Source organism: Pelobates fuscus, chromosome 7, assembly GCF_036172605.1.
Source record: "Pelobates fuscus isolate aPelFus1 chromosome 7, aPelFus1.pri, whole genome shotgun sequence".
Taxonomy (NCBI): Eukaryota; Metazoa; Chordata; class Amphibia; order Anura; family Pelobatidae; genus Pelobates; species Pelobates fuscus.
In genome coordinates this window covers 10,633,278-10,657,628 of record NC_086323.1, presented here as the reverse complement: position 1 = coordinate 10,657,628, position 24,351 = coordinate 10,633,278, and the positions used below count along the sequence as shown (strand labels likewise).

The following is a 24,351-nucleotide window of genomic DNA, read 5'->3' as shown; positions in this document are numbered from 1 at the left end:
TATAGAAAGTGATGTTTTCCCCCTGAGAATTTTTTAAAACTCCCATGGTTCAGACAAATATTGGTGGTTTCACACTCTATTCTCAATGAATGTATACTGACAGCAGAATAAATATCTCCAGCCAATCAGGAGAAGCGGTCATCACGATGTCCGCCATTGCTCTTACTGTTCCTGTATTGAGAGCGTTGGAGGTGAGCTACTCAGGATCCCTGTATTGTAATGTTCTCTTCTATAAAGGAATCGAAAGAAACAAATAGTCTCTTGGGTCTTTACGGTTGTGTTTTAGTAATGAATGAAAGAGTTTATCCATTTCATCTTATAAATGAATGAATGGATTATCATTGAGAATGAGAAAGCGCTGGAGTGAGTGTACCCCATGCACAGCTTTACGCAGGGGGGAATGAAGGAGTCATTTATCAATAGTTCAATGCTCTGTAGACTCGATCTATATTCTCTAATAAAGCTATGATCAGAACGAACTAGAATAATTCTCCTTATATGTTTCTATCTCTTTGTATCGCTAGTCAGTATAATGGGAGAGAAGATAGAGCTCTCATATAGAGAGACAAACCAATGGCTGGAATCGGTGACAGGAGGCCATGTGTTATCCCAGGGCCTTAATTATCAAACAATCACACGAACAATCTAGGGGAACATGCCAAATGTGGGGATATTTTAATGACAAACAACAAAACTTGCACCAGTTTTAGTTCTTTGTCATCGATGTGCTGCTGTTGTTTTTTTTTTCGAAATAAATCTGAATCCGAGGACACATACAGGGTCATTCACTAAAGGGAGAATTCAAGTTGAATTCAAAGAGAATATAAAATTAAAGGGACAGTCCAGACACCAAATCAACTTAATCTAAATTGAGTTGTTATGGTGCCAGGAGGCCCCTAGAGGCACTTTTACCTCAAGGGGTTAAACCGTTCTAGAATGGTTTAACCCCAAAGTTGCCTCCAGCGGCAATGTCGGCCACCCCCACGCGGCATTTAGGAAGCACGGAGTGTCACCGGGCAGGGGCGCTGCTGATTGGCTGAGACGCTCTCAGCCAATCAGTGACTGCTCATTCACTAAACTTGCTTGGAAAAGGTCCGTCTCTTTCTAAGCCAGTTTACTGAATGTGGAGTCACCGCAAATAAATCAATAATTAATTGAAACGAGCTGCCGCCAGGTATATTAGCTAATTTTAATATGTGTTTTATTCCTCCCACGCCATGTCTACATGCTTTAACACTATAAATCCCACAGTGTAGTGAAATAAACGGCAAGGCACTTTAACCATGCAATACGAAGGGATTTCTTGTTTTACTGCCGTCCCCAGTCAGACTGTACTCAAACAGAATCCCATTTCACAAGAGATTCACATTTAAAACTAAAATTAAAGACTGCCTGGAGTGTAACAAAACAATGTATAAATTAGCATTGCAGCTCCTGGAATTTTGTAATCTGAGTACCACTGAAACCCGTCCTATAAACATATTAAAATGGCAAATTCCTCGTAAATACACAATAAACAATACTGTTACTATCTATAGAAACTTATCCAAATACTTCTCTTTGTTAACCTTTTAGTAGCATGGGAAATAACCTAATGTAGAACCAGCTGGCATCCTTGAGGAAGGCCTGGATAGATGTTGTAACCCAGTGACAGTTGGTTTATGTATAGTTTAATATTTTTCTGACATTACCCAGTTTGTCTATATGAGGTAAAGTGACCATCTTCATCTATCGCACGGCCTAGGTGAAATGTTTGAAGGAAGCATCCACCACTAGTGGTCAGTACACTTTTTAAATAAATGCTCTTTGCACCATAACAACTTTACCGGAGTTAGATTATTCGGTGCCAGTAGGTCCCTGGCACTGGCTTGCCTTTAGGAGTTAAACCATTAACAAAATGTTTGCTGAATCCGTTGCCCGAATTCTCTGCCCATCTCCATCTGCCGCAGTCCGAGGTTTTAATCGGAAGCTTTGGACCTGGAGCCGCTGATAACTGACTCATCGGCCTTTCAGTGGCGCCCAGTCCAAGGCTTCCTGCTCCAATATTTAGACTCAAGTCCATTTGGAGAGGGCAGACTTGAACAGAGCCATATAGAAGACATTTTGGATAAATTATTCATTAATGGTTTATCCTCTGAAGGAAAGCTGTTGTCAGTTACTTCCAGGCACCATAACAACTTCACTAATTTGAGCCTATTCCTCTTAAAGGACACAGGCATCGATTCCATAAGTTTCCCAAATGATTCAATACAAGTGATTTATTTTAAACAATTCCTATAGACTTTAGTGGTGACCTCTGCAAATAAATCACTTGGAAACCTTTCTAATAGTATTTCATCTTTTGGAACACTTATTAAATCAAGCCCTCAGTGACTGAGAGGGTTAATAAAGAGACCTGCGTTTCAAGGGATGCAGGGAAAGAAATTGGAAGATCCTTATTGCCAAGAGGAGAGGTTACTTTATAGCCCATACTAGCCATGGTCTCATTCGGGTTTCAGTTGAGGACACGGATCTAGTAGGAACAGGTTCTGGCGCCTGTTTCTGGATTTATTCCATTTATGCTGCTCGTTTCTTCTCAATTGCCATTAAAATATAAATTATTTCTGATATAAAGTCATGAAAATGTTCCTAGACCCACTGAATATCTTTAAAAAAGTCTCCCCAGAAGATCCATTGAAAATATAACTTTTGGTGATGCCACGCTGGAGTTACAGAACTGCAGCAGGATAACACAGCAGGATTAGCATACAATCCATGGACACGGATTGATATAATGGTAGTCATTTTTATCTGGTACCTACCATCCCAGAAGCATGTTAAGTAAACTTCTCATACAATCAATGGGCATCATGATACGTTTAGATAGAGCGCTCCGACAGTGAATCCCATGTTATCATGTAACAATGTTTATCTGGTGAACATCTCCTCGTGGATTTACGGGCATTAAATATAAAAAAAAATATTATATGTTCATTTTTATCTATAAATCATGATTTCACAACTCATGATTCTTTTGTGACCTCTGTGAAAAGTGTCAATAATCCACAGGATGGTTAAAAGTAATGTCGCACCTCCAGCAGTAAACAATAGACATTCCTCCACCTTGGCCCAAAAAGTACACGTTCTACATAATCTCACATTCAGGTTGACTCAGTTCATGCATTTTCATGGTTGCAGTAAAGCTCTGTAAATTCTATCGTCCAATCCATTGCTTCCATTCACGTTCCCTGTCTACGTCTTCCAGTGGAGCCACTTCAAACCTCTCACCGCCTGCCACATCTCCCAGCTGACAGCAGACTCCTGGAGCCCTCAGTCTGTGTGCTGCTTACTCTGACCTTGTAGCCATAAGCTAGATGCACATGTGTTTTGTTTTATTTAATTCTGATGCTCTGGCATGGGCAACAAAATCAACCAACACACTCGCAGCCAGCAGCAGATATTGCCGGTACTTCTTGCCATTTGATGTTTTCGTTCAAGAAGTTAACAGGTTCATAACTCGTAGGACGACAACATGGGTGGCTGCTAACCCGTCCACGGCTGAGGTGGTTTCCTTTAATCAGGTGTGCGAGGGTAAGATCATAATTAGTACGTTTGTTTTGGCAGGTCCCACTGCAGTAGTGAAATGTAATATAGTCATCTGATTTGTAGCCCAAACCCAGGTCTTCAACTTTGATCGTCAGACTCTTCAGACTGCAGCCTTTGCCACTTTTATCTTCACCACCACCGTTCGAGGACTTCTTCTTATTCCTTCGATGCTTTGCAGACCCCACTGTAGCACGAACAGAACGCGGTAGACGGTCTGCTAGCTCATCATCAATAAGTCTTGCAAAAGTTGTGTTCTCTGGAGAAACGACATGATTAATAATGTTAATTAAGAGTCCTACATATAAATTCAAGATCTTAATTACTACATTGTTGTTAAGAGGTTTACATTTTAGATGCTTCACTTTTATACCTTTGCCTCACGATTTAAAAACCATCTTCTGATTTTTCTGTATGTTTGTTTTCTATAATTCATGTCTTTACATTTTTCAAGTTTTTTCTTCTACAGCAGGTTACACAAGCCCCAGTCTGAGAGGGTTATTCCAACCACCAAGACCACCTCTGCTTTTAGAAAATATATACAATTGTGTGCCAGGAGCTAGTTACACCACCAGCACACGTGACTTAGACGACGGTCAATTCTGTGCATATTTGTGTTACCCCTCCCTTCTTCTTAAAGGGTTACTCCAAACTTTTTTCCAAATAAATTCTTTCACCACTCCCCAAACAAACTCAAAAAAGGGAATACAATAAACTGTTACTTAGTGGAGGTGAGCCTGACTGTCATGGAGCAGAGTTGTATCTGTCTCGAGCTCCTCACTTATCCGGATATTTACAGCTCTTTTCGGCCCCACACAGTTCGAATTGAGTGGAATCCAATGACTTACCAGACTCTCAAGGCACACAATACTATATGAAGTGCTCCACAACTCGGCAAGTGATCACTTGCTACATACCCGAGAACATGCAGTCTGGCGTGCACCGGCGGGGGAGGCGGCCGCTGTCTCTTGACCCTGGGTAAACATCATGTGGCTGCCCTGTCACCCCTCCCCCTCTGGACCAGTGAGGATCATCCTGGTCCATCCCTGGTAAGCATGGGCCGGCTCATTCATAAGGCGGCACAAGCGTTGTTCAAGCTAGACAGAATCTTTGATGACTTTTGGCAATGTCTAGAAAGCAGGATGTTTACCTAGCCCGTGAGAGTAGGCTGAACACATACCTCAGTGGATCATTACACTGCAGCCCACACCTCCAGCAGCAAACAAGGCCCCAAAGTGGAGGAAGGACAAGAAGCACCCGTCGCGGCTACGCAAGATGATTTGCTCTTGACTCCGGCTTGTGTTTTCTTTATTCTGACTTCTGGCTTCCTCTGATCCTTGGCTTCCCACGACTATTCTCCTGGTTTATCCGTTCCAGTACCGCGACTCGGAATTATCCTGCACAGCCCCCTGTGCACCGACTCACAGGCTAGGTGAATTCTTGCCTGACCACCTCGGCCTGTTTTTTCTTGTAAGGGTGAGCATACATCTCTGCCTGCCGGACTCCCAACCCAGGTAAGCCCTAACAGGTAAGGCATAGGCTGATCTGCACTCCCGGGCTCTTGGTCATCCATCTTGCCCATTTGCCCATCCCCCACTACGTGTTAGGGAGCCAGCTGGATGCTACTTCTCAATCATGCATTCTTTTTCTTTCTTATTCTTTCATTTTATTATTGTCGTCTTTTGTTGGCTCATCGGTAGCAGTTAATACTCACTCAACGCATCTAGCTAAGAACCTCTTAGGGAATCCTTTTTGTAATGATCTATGCTGATATCTGCTTGTCTTCTTTAAAAAAAAAAGTGAACTAATATCTAAACATGAGACAAATTCTATGCCTTGTCTTGTCTTTAGTTACTCTTGTCTTTATTTCTTACTTTCAAAAAAAATGTGCAGTCTCTTGTTTTATTCGTGCATACTTTTTCAATCACCTCACTGTGATATAGTGGAAGATTTTTTGTATATTTTTTCTTGTTTTTATTCGTATGCTGGATAACTCTATACGCGGCTTAGTCTCCTGTGAATGTAAAATATCCACGCTATCTTGCTGCACACCCTATGTAGCTGTTACTTAACCTAAACCCAGTGCCGGACTAAGCTGTTCGGCACGCCCCCGTCTGCTGTCACGGGAGCTGAGTGGAGGTCCAATCAAAAGCTTTGCATAGAGAAGCCTTGGAGTGAAGTGACTTGGAGGAGGTAGGAAGTGAGCAAGGGAGAGAGGGAGGAAATACAGGAGACAAAAAAAACTAAGTGGAGGGGATAGGGAGGCTACATTACAGGGACGAGTTTAGTTAGGTGAATTTTTGGTCCATGTATGCTATGAGCCCACTCAGGATGCCACAGACCTGAATTTGAAGAGGCTTGTTAGCTCTGACCCTTATCGGCCACTGGGGTATTTTTTATCCTACATTGTAAGCATGCCAAAGATTGCTACCACTAATACATAGCTCTAGTATTTTTTCCATCATTTTAAAGCATTAGGACTGGCTCCTTTGAATTGGTTGCATGAGTTTGCAGCGACATACGTGTATTCATTAAAATCTAACCTGCTGCTGTCCCCTTAGGACATTTATGGTGCATTCCAAAATGAAACTCACATACCTCTATCACTAAAGGGACACTATAATCACCAAAACAACTTAGGTTTAATGAAGCCGTTTTGGTGTATAGATCATGGAACATGCCCCTGCAGGCTCACTGATCAATTCTCTGCCATTTAGGAGTTAAATCCCGTTTGTTTCTGTTTATGCAGCCCTAGTCACACCTCCCCTGGCTGTGATTGACAGCCTGCATGGAAACAAATGGTTTCACGTTCAATCAGTTTTTATCCCCTGCTATAAATTGAACTTTAATTACATACAGGAAACTCCTGCAGGGTCTAGTAAGCTATTAACAGAGCAGGAGACATTCTTAATTAAACAGTATTTTCAATAAAGAAAGTGCAAATATTAGATGACTCTTTACAGGAAGTGTTAGGAAGGATGTGCAAGTCCCCTGCAGGGAGGTGTGGCTAGGGCTGTATAATCAAAGTGATTTGACTCCTAAACGGCAGATAATTGAGCAGTGAGACTGCAGGGCATGATCTATACACAAAAATTGCTTCATTAAGCCAAAGTTGTTTTGGTGGCTATAGTGTCCCTTTAAGGAAGCGATAGGCAACCTCCAGCACTCCAGATGCTGTGGACTACATCTCCCATAATGCTCTAGCAGCGACAATAATAATAATAATAATAATAATGCTGGCAATGCATCAAGGGAGATGATGTAGTCCACAACATCTGTAGTAGCGCAGGTTGCCTACGCTTGATTTAAGGTTTGTACCACACACATTTCTTGAGTTTTGGATCCATCCATAGCAGATTAATTTCCATGCCTTCTGAATTTACCATAATGAGGACTCGGTGTGGTCCTGATGTCCAGATCTGTTTTCTCCTCCTGTGTTGGCTCTATATCATCAGGACTGTCCGTCACCAAGATGTCATACTTTGTTTCAAGGCTGGTCTGACCTTCCATATAAATACCTGGGGTGGGCGATCCGGTTATCATTGCTGACAAGATCAGCAGCAATGCCAGAAAGAACCAGAGCGTTACCTGAAGGAAAAAAAAAGACATTTTGGGTAAAGTAAACTCTGATAGTAAACAGTTAATGGGATCTTTCATTAGTCATTTGCCGCCCCCTCCCCCATCCCCCGATTACAATTGTTTGACTCTAATGAGAACCAGCCCCACAGTTTCAATATATATTTATACACAAAAATAAGTCCTGCGCTCACACTCCCGCTACTCCGGGGCGGCAGCAATGACTATATTACACATCAGCCCCAATACATACAGAAAAAAAAGTTACATGCGCACTATCCCCAAATCCTATACACATTGAAATAACTGGAGGTTTGTAATATAATATAAAATAGCAGCTGAGCTTACACTTGAATGGTCACTGTGTGTACCTGGTGTACCTAGACATACCTAGCACGCACCTTGCACACGTCTATAGAATTATAAGAATGACGATGTTGCATGAGGCATTTACAGTGGAAATACAAGCCACACGTGACATGCTTGGCCAGTAGCTCCTGTAAGTTGCCTTCTGAAGGGACATTAAGTAGATGGCATTCCTCAAACCCCGACACGTTAAGAATAAATATATACCGCAGCCAAGCCTTCGCTTCCCACACCAAACTAAAGGCATTGCTAGATACTGTATTTATCATAGAGAACGATATGTGATGAGATCGCTTACTTTGCAGAACGAAGCCATTTATGCATCTTTTGAGCCCTGTTCCGTGACTGTGTTTCTCTTCGTGCTAACGTAGGACTAAGAAGTACATTGAGATATTTACATTCATTCTTTTTGGGCTTACCTTACAGCTCCAGGGAGGGGATGTAACAGACAGGGATCCTCTTCCCATGAACAGATTGATTCCGTCTGCAACGAAAACAAGACACAATGAAGCCATGATCACCTTTGGCATGTCCACTAATAATGAACGTACAATATGGAGCACATACCATTGGAAGCCTTGCTGTGTATTGAATATTATTATAGATGCATGGTGTAATAAACTATTTAAATGATACTGATGTTGTGCAAGTTGGGAGAACGCGGGAGGATATTCTCCTGCATTAATAATCATTAGTTCAAGGTCTGCAATATTTCTATGGCAATACTTCATATATTCCAGCTCAACAATCCACGTATTTGTAGAACATGTCACGGCAGGTACTTTGACATACCTCACACTTTGCCACTCCTACGCATTCAGGATTATTTACTAAAGAGCGAACTCGTGGGAATTCAATGTGAATTAAAATGGACTTTCAAATTATAAAACAAAATCGCTGAATTGGAAACAATCTCCAATAAAATCTCAATTTGGATAATTTTGTCCTAAAATCTTAATTCTCTTTGGATTCCCAATAATTCTCACGTTAGTGAAACCTGTATACAAACCAGAGGAAGAGCACAGAATTTCAATTGATGTAGATTGATAACATTGGCCTCAATTTAATAAACTTTCAAATGATTCTCTTCTCAAAGAAAACACTGTGGCGGTAGTCACCATCACCTGGGGTTTCATAAGGACATTTTATGTTTAATTCACTCTGTGTCCATTGTGGGTGCAGGGTGTGTATGTAAAGCGGGTGTTTGGGGTTAAATGTTAGTGTGCTCTCCTGTCTTGCTAATGCTTGCAATCAACTAGGTGGATCTGGTTGTGGAGCCTGTACAGCACCACCTGTTGCTTGCATGATCTAGTAACCTCTGTATGCACTACCTGAACAGCAAGGATTGGCAATTTGCATATTCGGGTAGATTTGCATATTGCTAGTTCTGCAGGCAGGAGAGATAAGTTATGTTAATTAATATCTTCCTCATCCCTTTATAAATATGTTATTATGCTATTATAATGTCCTATATATTTTGTAACATGTTTTGGTTATTTGAATTGTATTATGTTTGTCACAGCAATGTTTATATAATGAACGTATGGGCTAGTTCCAAGTACAATGAAGTATTGTATGTTAGTTCCATTTGGAATGGTGTTCTGTGTGGATTTTTAGGGATCCCAGCCACAGCGTTGTTGTACTTGTTGATTGGCTGAATGATCTTTTAGCCCAGGATAAATTGAGATAGCTAGGTTTCAGAGCTGCTAGTTCCTTTCTAAAGGCAATAGAAATCACATCGCAGGTAGAGGTGGGTACCTGCCTGGAAGGAGAGCCGCAGAGGGGTCGATACCTGACTGGAGGAAGGGCTGCAGCAGAATAGGCAGAGGGGTCGATACCTGCCTGGACGAAGGGCTGCAGTGGTATAGGCAGAGGGGTCGATACCTGACTGGAGGAAGGGCTGCAGCAGAATAGGCAGAGGCATCGATACCTGCCTGGAGGAAGGGCTGCAGAGGAATAGGCAGAGGGGGCAGAGGGGTCGATACTTGCCTGGAGGAAGGGCTGCAGTGGTATAGGCAGAGGTGGATACTGGCCTGGAGGTATCGCCCCCTCTGCCTATTCCTCTGCAGTTTTCCTTCCAGGCTGCTTTAACCCTGTGTACACTGTGTGTAATACGGAGTCTATCAGTATCCTGCTGCTTTAACCCTGTGCACACTGTGTGTAATAAGGAGTCTATCAGTATCCTGCTGCTTTAACCCTGTGCACACTGTGTGTAATAAGGAGTCTATCAGTACCCTGCTGCTTTAACCCTGTGTACACTGTGTGTAATACGGAGTCAATCGGTATCCTGCTGCTTTAACCCTGTGCACACTGTGTGTAATAAGGAGTCTATCGGTATCCTGCTGCTTTAACCCTATGTACACTGTGTGTAATACGGAGTCTATCGGTATCCTGCTGCTTTAACCCTGTGCACACTGTGTGTAATAAGGAGTCTATCAGTATCCTGCTGCTTTAACCCTGTGCACACTGTGTGTAATAAGGAGTCTATCAGTACCCTGCTGCTTTAACCCTGTGTACACTGTGTGTAATAAGGAGTCTATCGGTATCCTGCTGCTTTAACCCTGTGCACACTGTGTGTAATAAGGAGTCTATCAGTATCCTGCTGCTTTAACCCTGTGCACACTGTGTGTAATAAGGAGTCTATCAGTATCCTGCTGCTTTAACCCTGTGCACACTGTGTGTAATAAGGAGTCTATCAGTATCCTGCTGCTTTAACCCTGTGCACACTGTGTGTAATAAGGAGTCTATCGGTATCCTGCTGCTTTAACCCTGTGCACACTGTGTGTAATACGGAGTCTATCAGTATCCTGCTGCTTTAACCCTGTGCACACTGTGTGTAATAAGGAGTCTATCAGTATCCTGCTGCTTTAACCCGCTGTACACTGTGTGTAATACGGAGTCTATCAGTATCCTGCTGCTTTAACCCGCTGTACACTGTGTGTAATAAGGAGTCTATCAGTATCCTGCTGCTTTAACCCTGTGCACACTGTGTGTAATAAGGAGTCTATCAGTACCCTGCTGCTTTAACCCTGTGCACACTGTGTGTAATAAGGAGTCTATCAGTATCCTGCTGCTTTAACCCTGTGCACACTGTGTGTAATAAGGAGTCTATCAGTATCCTGCTGCTTTAACCCTGTGCACACTGTGTGTAATAAGGAGTCTATCAGTACCCTGCTGCTTTAACCCTGTGCACACTGTGTGTAATAAGGAGTCTATCGGTATCCTGCTGCTTTAACCCTGTGTACACTGTGTGTAATAAGGAGTCTATCGGTATCCTGCTGCTTTAACCCTGTGTACACTGTGTGTAATAAGGAGTCTATCGGTATCCTGCTGCTTTAACCCTGTGTACACTGTGTGTAATAAGGAGTCTATCGGTATCCTGCTGCTTTAACCCTGTGCACACTGTGTGTAATAAGGAGTCTATCGGTATCCTGCTGCTTTAACCCTGTGTACACTGTGTGTAATAAGGAGTCTATCAGTATCACAAAGCTTTACCCCAGGTGCAGCAAATAACATGTTTATAAAATATATTATTATACTATAAAACAAGCTTTTAACACGTGTGAAAATACGTTTTATTTGTGATTATCTGAACGTCCTGATTTATTAGTAAGTTATTACTAGTGCCAAAAGCAAAAATAAATAGTAGTAATTAATTATTTGCATAACTTCCTAAATGTTTTAGCAGGAGCGATCTGCCCTTCGTTAACATAACCAGATAAACTTGATTTCTACAACTCCCACAGCGCAGTATGCGCTCGTTCTATTCTAAGATATTGCTATATTAGGAGAACTATCTGGAATTATTATATAAGGATACATTATTTATATCTTCCCCAATAAATGTATCCTATAAGTACAAAATATGAGATCCAACCCTGAAATCAATAGATGTATACTTAATTAACAGCGGAAGCTGCATGATAATTAGATGTATGAGGGCAAAACATTCTGCTATTTAGTCTATTTATGGTTTCGGTCCTCGACATAATCAGTCACTGGTGTAAAACCCTGGCTGACGCAATGGATTCTATTTAAAGGGACACTACAGTCACCAGAAGCAATACAGCTTAATGTAGTCGTTCTGGTGTCTATAGCCAGTCCCTGCAGGCTTTTTGCTGTAAACACTGTATTTTCAGAGAAAAGGCAGTGCTTACATTGCTCCCTAGGAACACCTCTAGTGGCCACTCATCAGACGGCCATTAGAGGTGCTTCCTGGATCAGTGCTGCACACGCTCTGCATGGAGACGCTGAATTTTCCACATAGAGATGGATTGATTCAATGCATCTCTATGAGGAGATGCTGATTGGCCAGGGCGGCATTTGGCTCTGCTTTTGTGATTGGCTGAGATTATCAGCTCTGATGATGCCAAGGAAATGGATAGGGGACGGGGCCAAATGTGTTCGACTCTGCGCAGCGCAGGAAAAATGTGAGTATATCACCTTTCTAACAAGAGGTTTTAGAACTACAGTGTTAGGAATACACAATTTGTTCCTGACACAATAGTGCCCCTTTAAGGAGGGGACAGTGCACCTACAGGGATGGGCTATTTATACAGAACAATTATGGTACAAATCACCATGGAAACCAATGGATTGCCATGCCTCTTTTACAGTTTTCCCATAGAACTGCTTTTTATAAAGTGCAGCTGGCTTCAACAAACTTTATTGATAAGTTGATATTGTGTGACTCTAACATAGCAGCTGTATATATTTTTTGTCATTAAAGAAAAACTCCAAACTCCAAGGCGAGCTGTGGTGGTTATGGTGCCTCCACTGTAAACCATTTTAGAGCAGTTACTAACGACGCAAAGTCAATTCTACTAACAAAAACAGGCTGGCATAGAGTATCCTCAGACTAAGGACCAAATGGAAGAGGTGACCATGACATCCCCATGTAAATGTTTGTGATATGTTACAAGTTGGACACTATGGGACTCATAATTCATCGTAATCAGTAAATTATGTTAACTCAAAGTTTCATTGCTCGGATGGTCATAGCAAAGGACACCCACTGCGACAAGGATGAGGTCCTTGACTCGGTATGACCTCCGTCATGCTGCTTTACACTTGTACAGTTACTCCATTTTTTAAAATGACTATAATTAAACATTATAATTACATTCATAGCTATAATTGTACATTGTGTACATTAACCTTGTTACCTTGTCATTTATACAGGAAACGTCTAAATTAAAAATGACAACAAAAAGTGGTTACCAAAACTGTCTGATAAGCAGAAAAAAAATCTTTAAAAACTTTGTAAAAAAACAAACAAACTCCAAAACATTTAAATGTTCCAAAAAAAAAAAGAAAAAATTCATATTAAAATTCCAGAAATCAATTTGAAAATTATGTGAAGCAGAACACTCCACGTATTTGGGGTGGGGGGAGTTAGAGTGCTTAATTATAGGCACATATCCATGAAGAAAAAAATAAACATTTTAAAATAAAAGCAGCATAGGGTCCAAACAGGTGCATTGTGTAAAACATGTCTGTTTTGTTTATAAGGATAATTCTTTCAGTTTTAGATATAAATATATAAACCCTGTAATAACAAGACATAACATGTTTGATAAAACATACACAGTATGATGATTACATGTTCTATAAGTTTGTATACATTTGGCAAATGGTACCATGTGCTCTATTACAAAACAATAAACCGGTCTGACAATTAACACCTAGTCAGGAATTCCACGACTTGTTGGTGCTGACAAAGGCAGAATTTGGAATTATTAAAGGATATTTTATCCAAATACAGGGGAAAGTGGTAAAACGTTGGAGGGAGGGAAGGGGCTTTGGGCGGGGCGGGGGGGGGGGGGGGGGGGGGAGTTTGTAGAGGTACTCATGTGATGGAGAAGTACAAATGAGACAGCGAGGGATATAAACAGGTGGGGGTTGGCGTGTACATAATATTATTTAAATGGCTGCTCCAGGAAATATAACCACTAGAGGCCGCTGGAGAAGTCCGAATTCAATCCCGACGGCTATCCATTGCGTCAGCTGACTGCTATCAGGCAATGAATGCAATGTTGTGCATAGGAATGTGTACATAATTGGTATTAGCTAGCACAGGACTCTTTGTTCCAGGCTGGCCTATGACACGGTCATGGATGGAGTTACATCTCCAACAGCAGAGGGGTAATCTCCATGTGTAAAGCACTTACATGCACATACAGACTCCAGGCACCATGACCACTTTAAATCATTGAACTTGTCATGTAGAAGTAACCATTTAAAGTAAAAACTAATATTGTATATCTTGGCCAGGATGTTTGGTAATAATCCAGAAAACATGAATACCTGTGTGAGTAGCTATTAATACATGGAGGATGTGAATTTAGAGATAAGGTCTTCGAGCAACTTTGAGGCAAAATGTGGAGGTTATCACACACTACCCTACTACAGAGCGGAGGGCAAAGTACAGAGGTTATCAGACACACACTACCCTACTACAGAGCGGAGGGCAAAGTACAGAGGTTATCAGACACACACTACCCTACTACAGAGCGGAGGGTAAAGTACGGAGGTTATCAGACACATACTACCCTACTACAGAGCAGAGGTTATCACACACTACCCTACTACAGAGCAGACGGCAAAGTACAGAGGTTATTAGACATACACTACCCTACTACAGAGCGGAGGGTAAAGTACGGAGGTTATCAGACACACACTACCCTACTACAGAGCGGAGGGTAAAGTACGGAGGTTATCAGACACACACTACCCTACTACAGAGCAGATGTTATCACACACTACCCTACTACAGAGCGGAGGGCAAAGTACGGAGGTTATCAGACACATACTACCCTACTACAGAGCAGAGGTTATCACACACTATCCTACTACAGAGCAGACGGCAAAGTACAGAGGTTATTAGACACACACTACCCTACTACAGAGCGGAGGGCAAAGTACGGAGGTTATCAGACACACACTACCCTACTACAGAGCAGAGGTTATCACACACTACCCTACTACAGAGCGGAGGGCAAAGTACAGAGATTATCAGACACATACTACCCTACTACAGAGCAGAGGTTATCACACACTACCCTACTACAGAGTGGAGGGCAAAGTACGGAGGTTATCAGACACACACTAATCTACTACAGAGCAGAGGTTATCACACATTACCCTACTACAGAGCAGACGGCAAAGTACGGAGGTTATCAGAGACCCACTACCCTACTACAGAGCGGAGGTTATCACACACTACCCTACTACAGAGCAGAGGGCAAAGTACGGAGGTTATCAGACACACACTACCCTACTACAGAGCGGAAGTTATCACACACTACCCTACTACAGAGCGGAGGGCAAAGTACGGAGGTTATCAGACACACACTACAGTACTACAGAGCAGAGGGCAAAGTACAGAGGTTATCAGACACACACTACCCTATAACAGAGCGGAAGTTATCACACACTACCCTACTACAGAGTGGAGGGCAAAGTACGGAGGTTATCAGACACACACTAATCTACTACAGAGCAGAGGTTATCACACATTACCCTACTACAGAGCAGACGGCAAAGTACGGAGGTTATCAGAGACCCACTACCCTACTACAGAGCGGAGGTTATCACACACTACCCTACTACAGAGCAGAGGGCAAAGTACGGAGGTTATCAGACACACACTACCCTACTACAGAGCGGAAGTTATCACACACTACCCTACTACAGAGCGGAGGGCAAAGTACGTAGGTTATCAGACACACACTACAGTACTACAGAGCAGAGGGCAAAGTACAGAGGTTATCAGACACACACTACCCTACTACAGAGCAGAGGTTATCACACACTACCCTACTACAGAGTGGAGGGCAAAGTACGGAGGTTATCAGACACACACTAATCTACTACAGAGCAGAGGTTATCACACATTACCCTACTACAGAGCAGACGGCAAAGTACGGAGGTAATCAGAGACCCACTACCCTACTACAGAGCGGAGGTTATCACACACTACCCTACTACAGAGCAGAGGGCAAAGTACGGAGGTTATCAGACACACACTACCCTACTACAGAGCGGAGGGCAAAGTACGGAGGTTATCAGACACACACTACAGTACTACAGAGCAGAGGGCAAAGTACAGAGGTTATCAGACACACACTACCCTATAACAGAGCGGAAGTTATCACACACTACCCTACTACAGAGTGGAGGGCAAAGTACGGAGGTTATCAGACACACACTACCCTACTACAGAGCAGAGGGCAAAGTACGGAGGCTATCAGACACACACTACCCTACTACAGAGCAGAGAGTATCACACACTACAGAGCAGATGGCAAAGTACAGAGGTTATCAGACACACACTACCTTACTACAGAGCAGAGGGCAAAGTGCGGAGGTTATCACACACACACTACCCTACTACACAGCGGAGGGTTAGGGCTAGGGGTAGGGTAAGGGTTAGAGGTAGGGTTAGGGGTAGGGTTTTGCGAAGCCCCAAACCAAACCAATTTTGTTGCACATCCATATTGACTGCAAATTTGTGGATCCGTCCCCCATTTCTTTTAAATGGCCGAATTATTAGTTTATTTATTGCTGAATAGCTTAGGCAAGTATCCATGTCTCTGTGTGTATGTGGGAATGAGTATCCATGTCTCTGTGTGTATGTCTGGGAATGAGTATCCATGTCTGTGTGTGAGTCTGGGAATGAGTATCCATGTCTGTATGTGAGTCTGGGAATGAGTATCCAAGTCTGTGTGTGAATCTGGGAATGAGTATCCATGTCTGTGTGTGAGTCTGGGAATAAGTATCCATGTCTGTGTGTGAGTCTGGAAATGAGTATCCATGTCTGTGTGGGAGTCTGCGAATGAGTATCCATGTCTGTGTGTGAGTCTGGGATTGAATATCCATGTCTGTGTGTGTCTGTTAATGAGTATCCATGTCTGTGTGTAAGTCTGGGAATGAGTATCCATGTCTGTGTGTGAGTCTGGGAATGAGTATCCATGTCTGTGTGTGAGTTTGGGAATGAGTATCCATGTCTGTGTGTTTGTCTGGGAATGAGTATCCATGTCTGTGTGTGAGTGTGGGAATGAGTATCCATGTCTGTATGTGAGTCTGGGAATGAGTATCCATGTCTGTGTGTGAGTCTGGAAATGAGTATCCATATCTGTGTGTATGTCTGGGAATGAGTATCCATGTCTGTATGTGTATGTCTGGGAATTAGTATCCATGTCTGTGTGTGAGTCTGGAAATGAGTATCCATATCTGTGTGTATGTCTGGGAATGAGTATCCATGTCTGTATGTGTATGTCTGGGAATTAGTATCCATGTCTGTGTGTATGTCTGGGAATGAGTATCCATGTTTGTGTGTGTCTGGGAATGAGTACCCATGTCTGTGTGTGAGTCTTGGAATGAGTATCCATGTCTGTGTGTATGTCTGGGAATGAGTATCCATGTCTGTGTGTGAGTCTGGGAATGAGTATCCATGTCTGTGTGTGAGTCTGGGAATGGGTATCCGTGTCTATGTGTGAGTCTGGGAATGGGTATCCATGTCTGTGTGTGAGTCTGGGAATGAGTATCCATGTCTGTATGTGAGTCTGGGAATGAGTATCCATGTCTGTGTGTGAGTCTGGGAATGAGTATCCATGTCTGTGTGTGAGTCTGGGAATAAGTATCCATGTCTTTGTGTGAGTCTGGGAATGAGTATCCATGTCTGTATGTGAGTCTGGGAATGAGTATCCATGTCTGTGTGTGAGTCTGGGAATGAGTATCCATGTCTGTGTGTGAGTCTGGGAATAAGTATCCATGTCTGTGTTTGTTTTTCTGGGAATGAGTATCCATGTCTGTGTGAGAATGAATCACTAATGTGAGAATTGTCAGGATTTCAAAGTAAATTTCAAATTTGACACCAAAATAGCCAAACTGGAACCATTGCCGACATGGAGAACTTTTCCAATTCAGCTATTTTGGCCTTAATATTAAAATTCATTTTGAATACCTTAAAGTTTTCACTTTAATAAATAAATGTATATGTGTATATCTGGTGGTGTGTGTGTCACTGTGTATGTGTCTATCTGGTGGTGTGTGTCTATCTGGTGGTGTGTGTCACTGTGAATGTGTATATCTGGTGGTGTGTGTGTCACTGTGTATGTGTCTATCTGGTGTTGTGTGTGTCACTGTGAATGTGTATATCTGGTGGTGTGTGTGTCACTGTGAATGTGTATATCTGATTGTGTGTGTGTCACTGTGAATGTGTATATCTGATTGTGTGTGTGTCACTGTGAATGTGTCTATCTGGTGGTGTGTGTGTGTCACTGTGAATGTGTATATCTGGTGGTGTGTGTGTCACTGTGTATGTGTATATCTGGTGGTGTGTGTGTCACTGTGTATGTGTATATCTGGTGGTGTGTGTGTGTCACTGTGAATGTGTATATCTGGTGGTGTGTGTGTCACTGTGTATGTGTCTATCTGGTGGTGTGTGTGTGTCACTGTGAATGTGTATATCTGGTGGTGTGTGTATGTCACTGTGAATGTGTATATCTGGTGGTGTGTGTGTCACTGTGTATGTGTCTATCTGGTGGTGTGTGTGTGTCACTGTGAATGTGTATATCTGGTGGTGTGTCACTGCGAATGTGTATATATGGTGGTGTGTGTGTCACTGTGAATGTGTATATCTGGTGGTGTGTGTGTGTGTCACTGTGAATGTGTATATCTGGTGGTGTGTGTGTCACTGTGAATGTGTATATCTGGTGGTGTGTGTGTGTCACTGTGTATGTGTCTATCTGGTGGTGTGTGTGTGTGTCACTGTGAATGTGTATATCTGGTGGTGTGTGTGTGCCACTGTGAATGTGTATATCTGATGGTGTGTGTGTCACTGTGAATGTGTATATCTGGTGGTGTGTGTGTGTGTGTGTCACTGTGAATGTGTATATCTGGTGGTGTGTGTGTCACTGTGAATGTGTATATCTGATGGTGTGTGTGTCACTGTGAATGTGTACATCTGGTGGTGTGTGTGTCACTGTGAATGTGTATATCTGGTGGTGTGTGTGTCACTGTGAATGTGTATATCTGATGGTGTGTGTGTCACTGTGAATGTGTACATCTGGTGGTGTGTGTGTGTATGTCACTGTGAATGTGTATATCTGGTGGTGGGTATGTGTGCATGTCAGGCCTAACCGTCACGATTTTGACAGAACAGTCCCAATTTACGAATCCTGTCTTGCCTTTGTTCCCTGGTGTTTCGGTTTTAGTGGCAGGAGGGAACTGTCCACAGCGAGCACAGAGTGAGCGCATCATGATACACCATTGCGCTACGTCCAGGGTGTATGTGTATATATATATATAGCTAGGTTTTAATGTATAATTCACACGCTTTATTAATGAGTATTATTCATTAAGTGAGGAGGGAATAGCACAGTAACTGCCCCAATTAGTTACCCCCTGTGGAATATAACATACTAGGGGGGAGCCCTCCATTACCATGTGCAGAGAACCAAGCTGGACCTGCCAGCCCTAGATTAAAGTGTGAACCCCCTAAGTGCACAGTACCCCCAAATCACACTGTGACACTCAAGGGAGGGGCTTCTGATTCAGATTGACAGGGGAAGCATCCAATGAGCTGGCCTGTTATTTCCTGGTGTGTAAAGCAGACACAGCAGCAGCATGTGAGAGGTAGGTGTGTGACCTGGTGTGTTTATCACCTACCTTGGGCTGTTTAATATTCCCCTCTATGGACTCTCAGTGAATGTACTGACCCCATGCTTTTCCAAATAGTGAGAAAGAATTGTTTAGTAATGTCATGCAAATATGAGAAATATTATGAAATGGTCATGTGATCATCCTGCAGCCCTGACACTGTAATATAAATAATAATATAAAATAATAATATAAAATAATATTCACCATGACACTGTATCCTGCCTGGGAGTAATATAAAATAATAATATAAAATAATAACGTGTTATCCTGCCTGGGAGTAATATAAAATAATAATGTGACACACATGGGGTGAGATAGTGGTACCCCCAGTTTAGAGTGGTAATGGGGATACCTGCTAAGTTTTAACAGCTGTCTTTTTCTTAAAGCAGAGTGACGCTTCCTGAAAAAAATGTTTGGACCAACCATTAAGGAGCAAAACATGACACTCATCAGGAGTGAGTCCCCTTTCCAAGGCGTGCCACTTTGAAAACAGAGCATGCGTTTGACAAATTCACCCAACTTATGTAAGTCAATCGGAAAGCAAAATCTATAGACTGTAGACTAGACCCCAGTTTCAGTAAATGATTTGCAGTCAATGCTGTGCCAGCAGGGGGCAGTAAATATTTAGCTGTTAGGAGGGCATGGCTGTAATGTCACCTGGCTATTAATATCTGTCCCTGACAGTCATCGGGGCATCCTGATTCATGTGCCGTGAAGCTCTAGGTCCAAATTAGATCACGACGTTTCATACTGCAAAATATGCACAAATACGAGACGTCGGTGACATGCCAAGACCACCTGTTGGTGCAATATAATAAAAATATGCATCCAATATTCTAGCATAAAAAACAAGCAATTTCATGCTCGAATATAATACATTCTTGTTATACATTTCACAGAGACACTGTGGGGATAGCACCACCTGCAGCACAAACATCATACAGTGACTTGTATGGGCAGGGAGGCATACCATCATCTTGACTCATTAGCGAGTTGGGTGATAACAGGCATAGCATGCAGCGGTTTAATGTCTCCTGAATTATCATTTATTGATAAGGCAAGAGAGTGCCTACCTACCTCTACCAGGCAGTGCTGCTGGGTTTGAACCCACCTCTACCAGGCACTGCTGCTGGGCTACCAACGTATTACACTTGTTGGCAGTGGTGGGATGCGCACTGTCTCCACGTGTCAGTACTGCTGGGTTCCCACCTACCACCATCAGGCAGTCCTCCTGGGTTCCCACCTACCACCATCAGGCAGTCCTCCTGGGTTCCCACCTACCACCATCAGGCAGTCCTCCTGGGTTCCCACCTACCACCATCAGGCAGTCCTCCTGGGTTCCCACCTACCACCATCAGGCAGTCCTCCTGGGTTCCCACCTACCACCATCAGGCAGTCCTCCTGGGTTCCCACCTACCACCTTCAGGCAGTCCTCCTGGGTTCCCACCTACCTCCTGTGTCAGTACTGCTTGTTTCACACTCATCCCTCCGTCAGTGCCTGTGGTGTTTCTTCCCACCCACTTTCAGGGATAGAGAGGTTCACCACCCACCCATCTTTACCTTTTAGTACCTCATGTCCGAATATAAAGCTGTATCTTTCGGAGAACTCGTCAGTTAACATCATATAGCTCCACCTGCAGCCTCCTTCCATTAAATAACCCTCCCCATCAAACAGACACCATATGCCATGTGTGCGGCTCCATGACTGTGGACAGGTAAAACAGATATAAAAAAAACACAGTGACATACCTGAGAGCAGGCATCAGAGTATGACCTAGCAGCTCCCAGCACCTAACGCATGACACAGAGGGGAGGGACCCACACAATGCGTGGGGGTAGAAAGGGGAGAGTCTTTAGGAATTTAACCACTTCATTTCCTGACCAATAACTTTCCAATTACTCGGTCTGCTCTTTTATCCAACACAAAGAATGCCGTTAGTCTTTGGAGTATTGTATTCAACAAAAGGACACAAAGTAAATAGAAAAATCACATTCAATTACTTCCAATCCATAAATTAATTCTTCTTTTATTCGCGTTCTGTATATATTCATCTATTAATCCATCGGAGAATAATACGACGCAGACTGGTTCTATCTGTGCTGCTTCCAATAATAAATCCTCATGTGAAACAGCGCTAAGTGTTTTATAACTCCAGGGACGTTATTCACTAAGGATAAACAAGGGAACTGTTTACTTCATGCCAATAAAAGCCGTAACAGTTTCACCTTCAGTTGGGATATTTTCATATCAGTTTTTCACAGTTAGAGAATGAGTGAATTAGGTACTAATTAGCCGGTCTCTCACTCTGAAATTCTAGATTTCTCTTCCACATAGGAAGTAATCCCACTTTCTACATTTAATAATAATCATTTTCAGTTTGGGTCGGTATAAGGTATTGGGTGGCTAATGTATCCGTAATAAATAAACTCTTAGAACTCTTTTCAACTTTTGTTTTCTTTTTGACCAGACCAGGAAATGTCTCAGCCAATTAGGAGGCTGTCATTCTGTTGAGCAGGGGTTTACGACGTGTACTGTTCCGTACTTGGCAGCTAGATGAACAGAACGGATGCCTAAGCTGATAGCACACACAATGCCGCTATCAGCTTACTGACAGCTGATCTGATCTTCGTACCTTGTGACTCCTGCATGCGGTCTGACTGATCCTGTGCTCCTCCATAGAACCTGTCAGGGGAGGTAGGGACTAGAACATTTAGAACATCACAGCTTTTTGTGATTTAATCAAGTCATGAATTGCATCATAAGGAAAATGCAAGCTTTAGTCTGGCTGAACAAACTGTGTGAAATAAATATAATTTTTAAACTGCGATCGTATTCCAACATCACCTCTTGCTCCTTCATTCCCATATTTCTGTTAATTGCCATTAGTTATAGTGTACGCAGTGTGCAGAGACACTGAATATGCTGGTCTTTTAATAATAGAGTCCTTAATGAGGGGATTTGGGGACTTACAGGGTTATTTACTAAATCGAGAGTTGTCTGCGATTCACGGTGAATTCAAAGTGAATTTCAAACTGGAAGCTGTGCTGACTTGGAGAATTTTCTCAGTGCGGCTATTTGGGTCTGACATTTGAAAATCACTTTGAATTCACAGCCGTTCTCAGTTTAGTAAGTAGCTCGGTTAGATGAAAACAGAAGCATGGTATTGGTAAATGGCAGCGATTGCTGCACGTATGCAATAAGTTGTCAGTGCCAGAAGCATCTGATTGGACAAAAATCACCAGAATTGATAACTTCACCGGCGGTAGATGGGATTGCAGTCAGGAGCGTTCTGTCCCTGCGCTGGAATGCAGGTAAGTTGAATTATGTATTTAATCAATAAACAGAAAGGAAGGGAGATAGTAATTTAAATAAGATAAGAAACATCTTAATAAACACTTTGATTTGGAGTGCTCCTTTAAGAACCCATTGAGGAAACATAGTACATTTTACAATCAGCAGTTTACATCTATGTGGGTACGTGGGCGGCTGTCGGCTGTCGTAGGACATATCCATCAATAGACGAACAAACTATTTATACGACTTCCGAGGGGAAACACCAGCTAATTCCGTGATGAATACTAGTTTCCCCATATCAGCCACTGTCCTTAACGCAAAGTCCCTTCTTCCTGGGAGCTCAGACAGGTAAATTGGAATATCTGACCTCTGTAACAATTGCTGCACTCGACATTCCTAGAAATGACGATTTCACTCAAGTATTTTTGTCTTGTGTAATTTCCTAATTCCATAATTTGAGATCATGACATTACCATGAAATCCCCCAACTAGCCCCATTACCATGTTATTTTTTATTTTTATTTTTTAAATAATATTTGTTTGTGGTCATATAAAATGCAGGGAGCATGCAGCATAAGAAATCGGTTGGTTTTGTGTCAGGAAAAAAAAATCTAGTTTAAGGGAAATTACTCAATATTATAACGCGTTAAAACTGCCAAATCCACCTTTTGTTTTCTTTTTTTTTTTTTATTATTTTGGAAGTTTAAAAACACAGATACGATTTTATAATTTTATAGTTTATCTTGGCTTCCTTTGGCCATGGAGGCAATTAAGTCTCGGGCAAAACAAAATATGTATGTAGAGTGCTAGAACATAATTAGATCAACACCTACTATAACTCAACAATTTCTGATTGGCTGTTGGCTATAAAAGCGACACTGTCACCGTCTGGGGACTTTGCCGAATTTGCAAAAAATCCTGATATTGACATCGCCTTGGGGGGTTGTAGTAAAGGTGATAGTTACCTGAACGTCACCTGGCGGGCGAGACCTGATGCGCATGCGCAGCAATGGCCGTGCTTGCATTAGGATTTCCCTTTAGGAAAGCATTATTCAATCTGTGAGAACGTCCAGCGTCAGATAATGGACCAAAAGTACGTTACGAATCCGGAAGCGCCCCCAGTGGCTGTCTGTTAGACTTAGAGCTGCAATGTAAACATTAAGTGCAAAAGGGTCACAGCACCCAGACTACTTCAATTAGCTGAAGTGGTCTGGGTGCCTACAGTGTCCCTTTAATAGGAAAAAATATATACATGAAGGTTTTTGTTTTAAAATTCTGAATTTAGGAGGTAAGTAAATTCAATGGGTGTTCTGATAGTTCTTACAATATCCAAATGGAGGTAATGTATCCTAAATTAGAATTTGCTTAGAAATAGGGAACTGAAATCTGTTTATCTGTTAAACAAATGATGTGACTCATAATAAAAGTGAGCCCGAGATATGAAAATCCAGCAGGAGGCAAATCGTCCATCCCTGAGGCTCTTTGTAAACAACATTTTTCAAGATCCTAAAAGCTGACGGAGCATTTTAGGAAATGTCATGAATATCTTGGTTAACCATCATCAGCAATTTATGGTGATTTTTGGCTAATGTATGGCTCAGCGGAAAAAATAAATAATGTTGGCTGATTTTGAATTATTTTTCGAACTTGGTTGTTTTGGGGTTTTACCACAAATGTATATTTAGTAAATCGACCCTCTGATCTGGCACATTGGGGGTTATGTATAAAGACTGATGCCCTCCCCTCCTGGGTTGGAACCCAAGGCTGGACTTTATTCTCACAGGATGTGCCCCAGGTACGTCGTGTTCTCGAATCGGATTCTGTTACGGGAACTGCCCCTGCTTTTATGCAGCAGTTCAGACATT

At 42.4% G+C, this 24,351-nt stretch overlaps 1 protein-coding gene across 1 annotated transcript in view; it reads right to left on the bottom strand.

The window, feature by feature from the left end:
- Window positions 1-1,339: 1,339 nt before the first annotated feature.
- ARTN (artemin) overlaps window positions 1,340-24,351 on the bottom strand; it is a 50,355-nt gene continuing 27,343 nt past the window's right edge. Inside the window, exons 3-5 of the mRNA XM_063427147.1 lie at window positions 7,944-8,008; window positions 6,966-7,170; window positions 1,340-3,841 (exon numbers count right to left, since the gene is read on the bottom strand). Coding sequence (XP_063283217.1) covers window positions 3,408-3,841; window positions 6,966-7,170; window positions 7,944-8,008 — 704 coding nt within the window. The 3' untranslated portion in view covers window positions 1,340-3,407. The remainder of the gene's footprint in view (window positions 3,842-6,965; window positions 7,171-7,943; window positions 8,009-24,351) is intronic.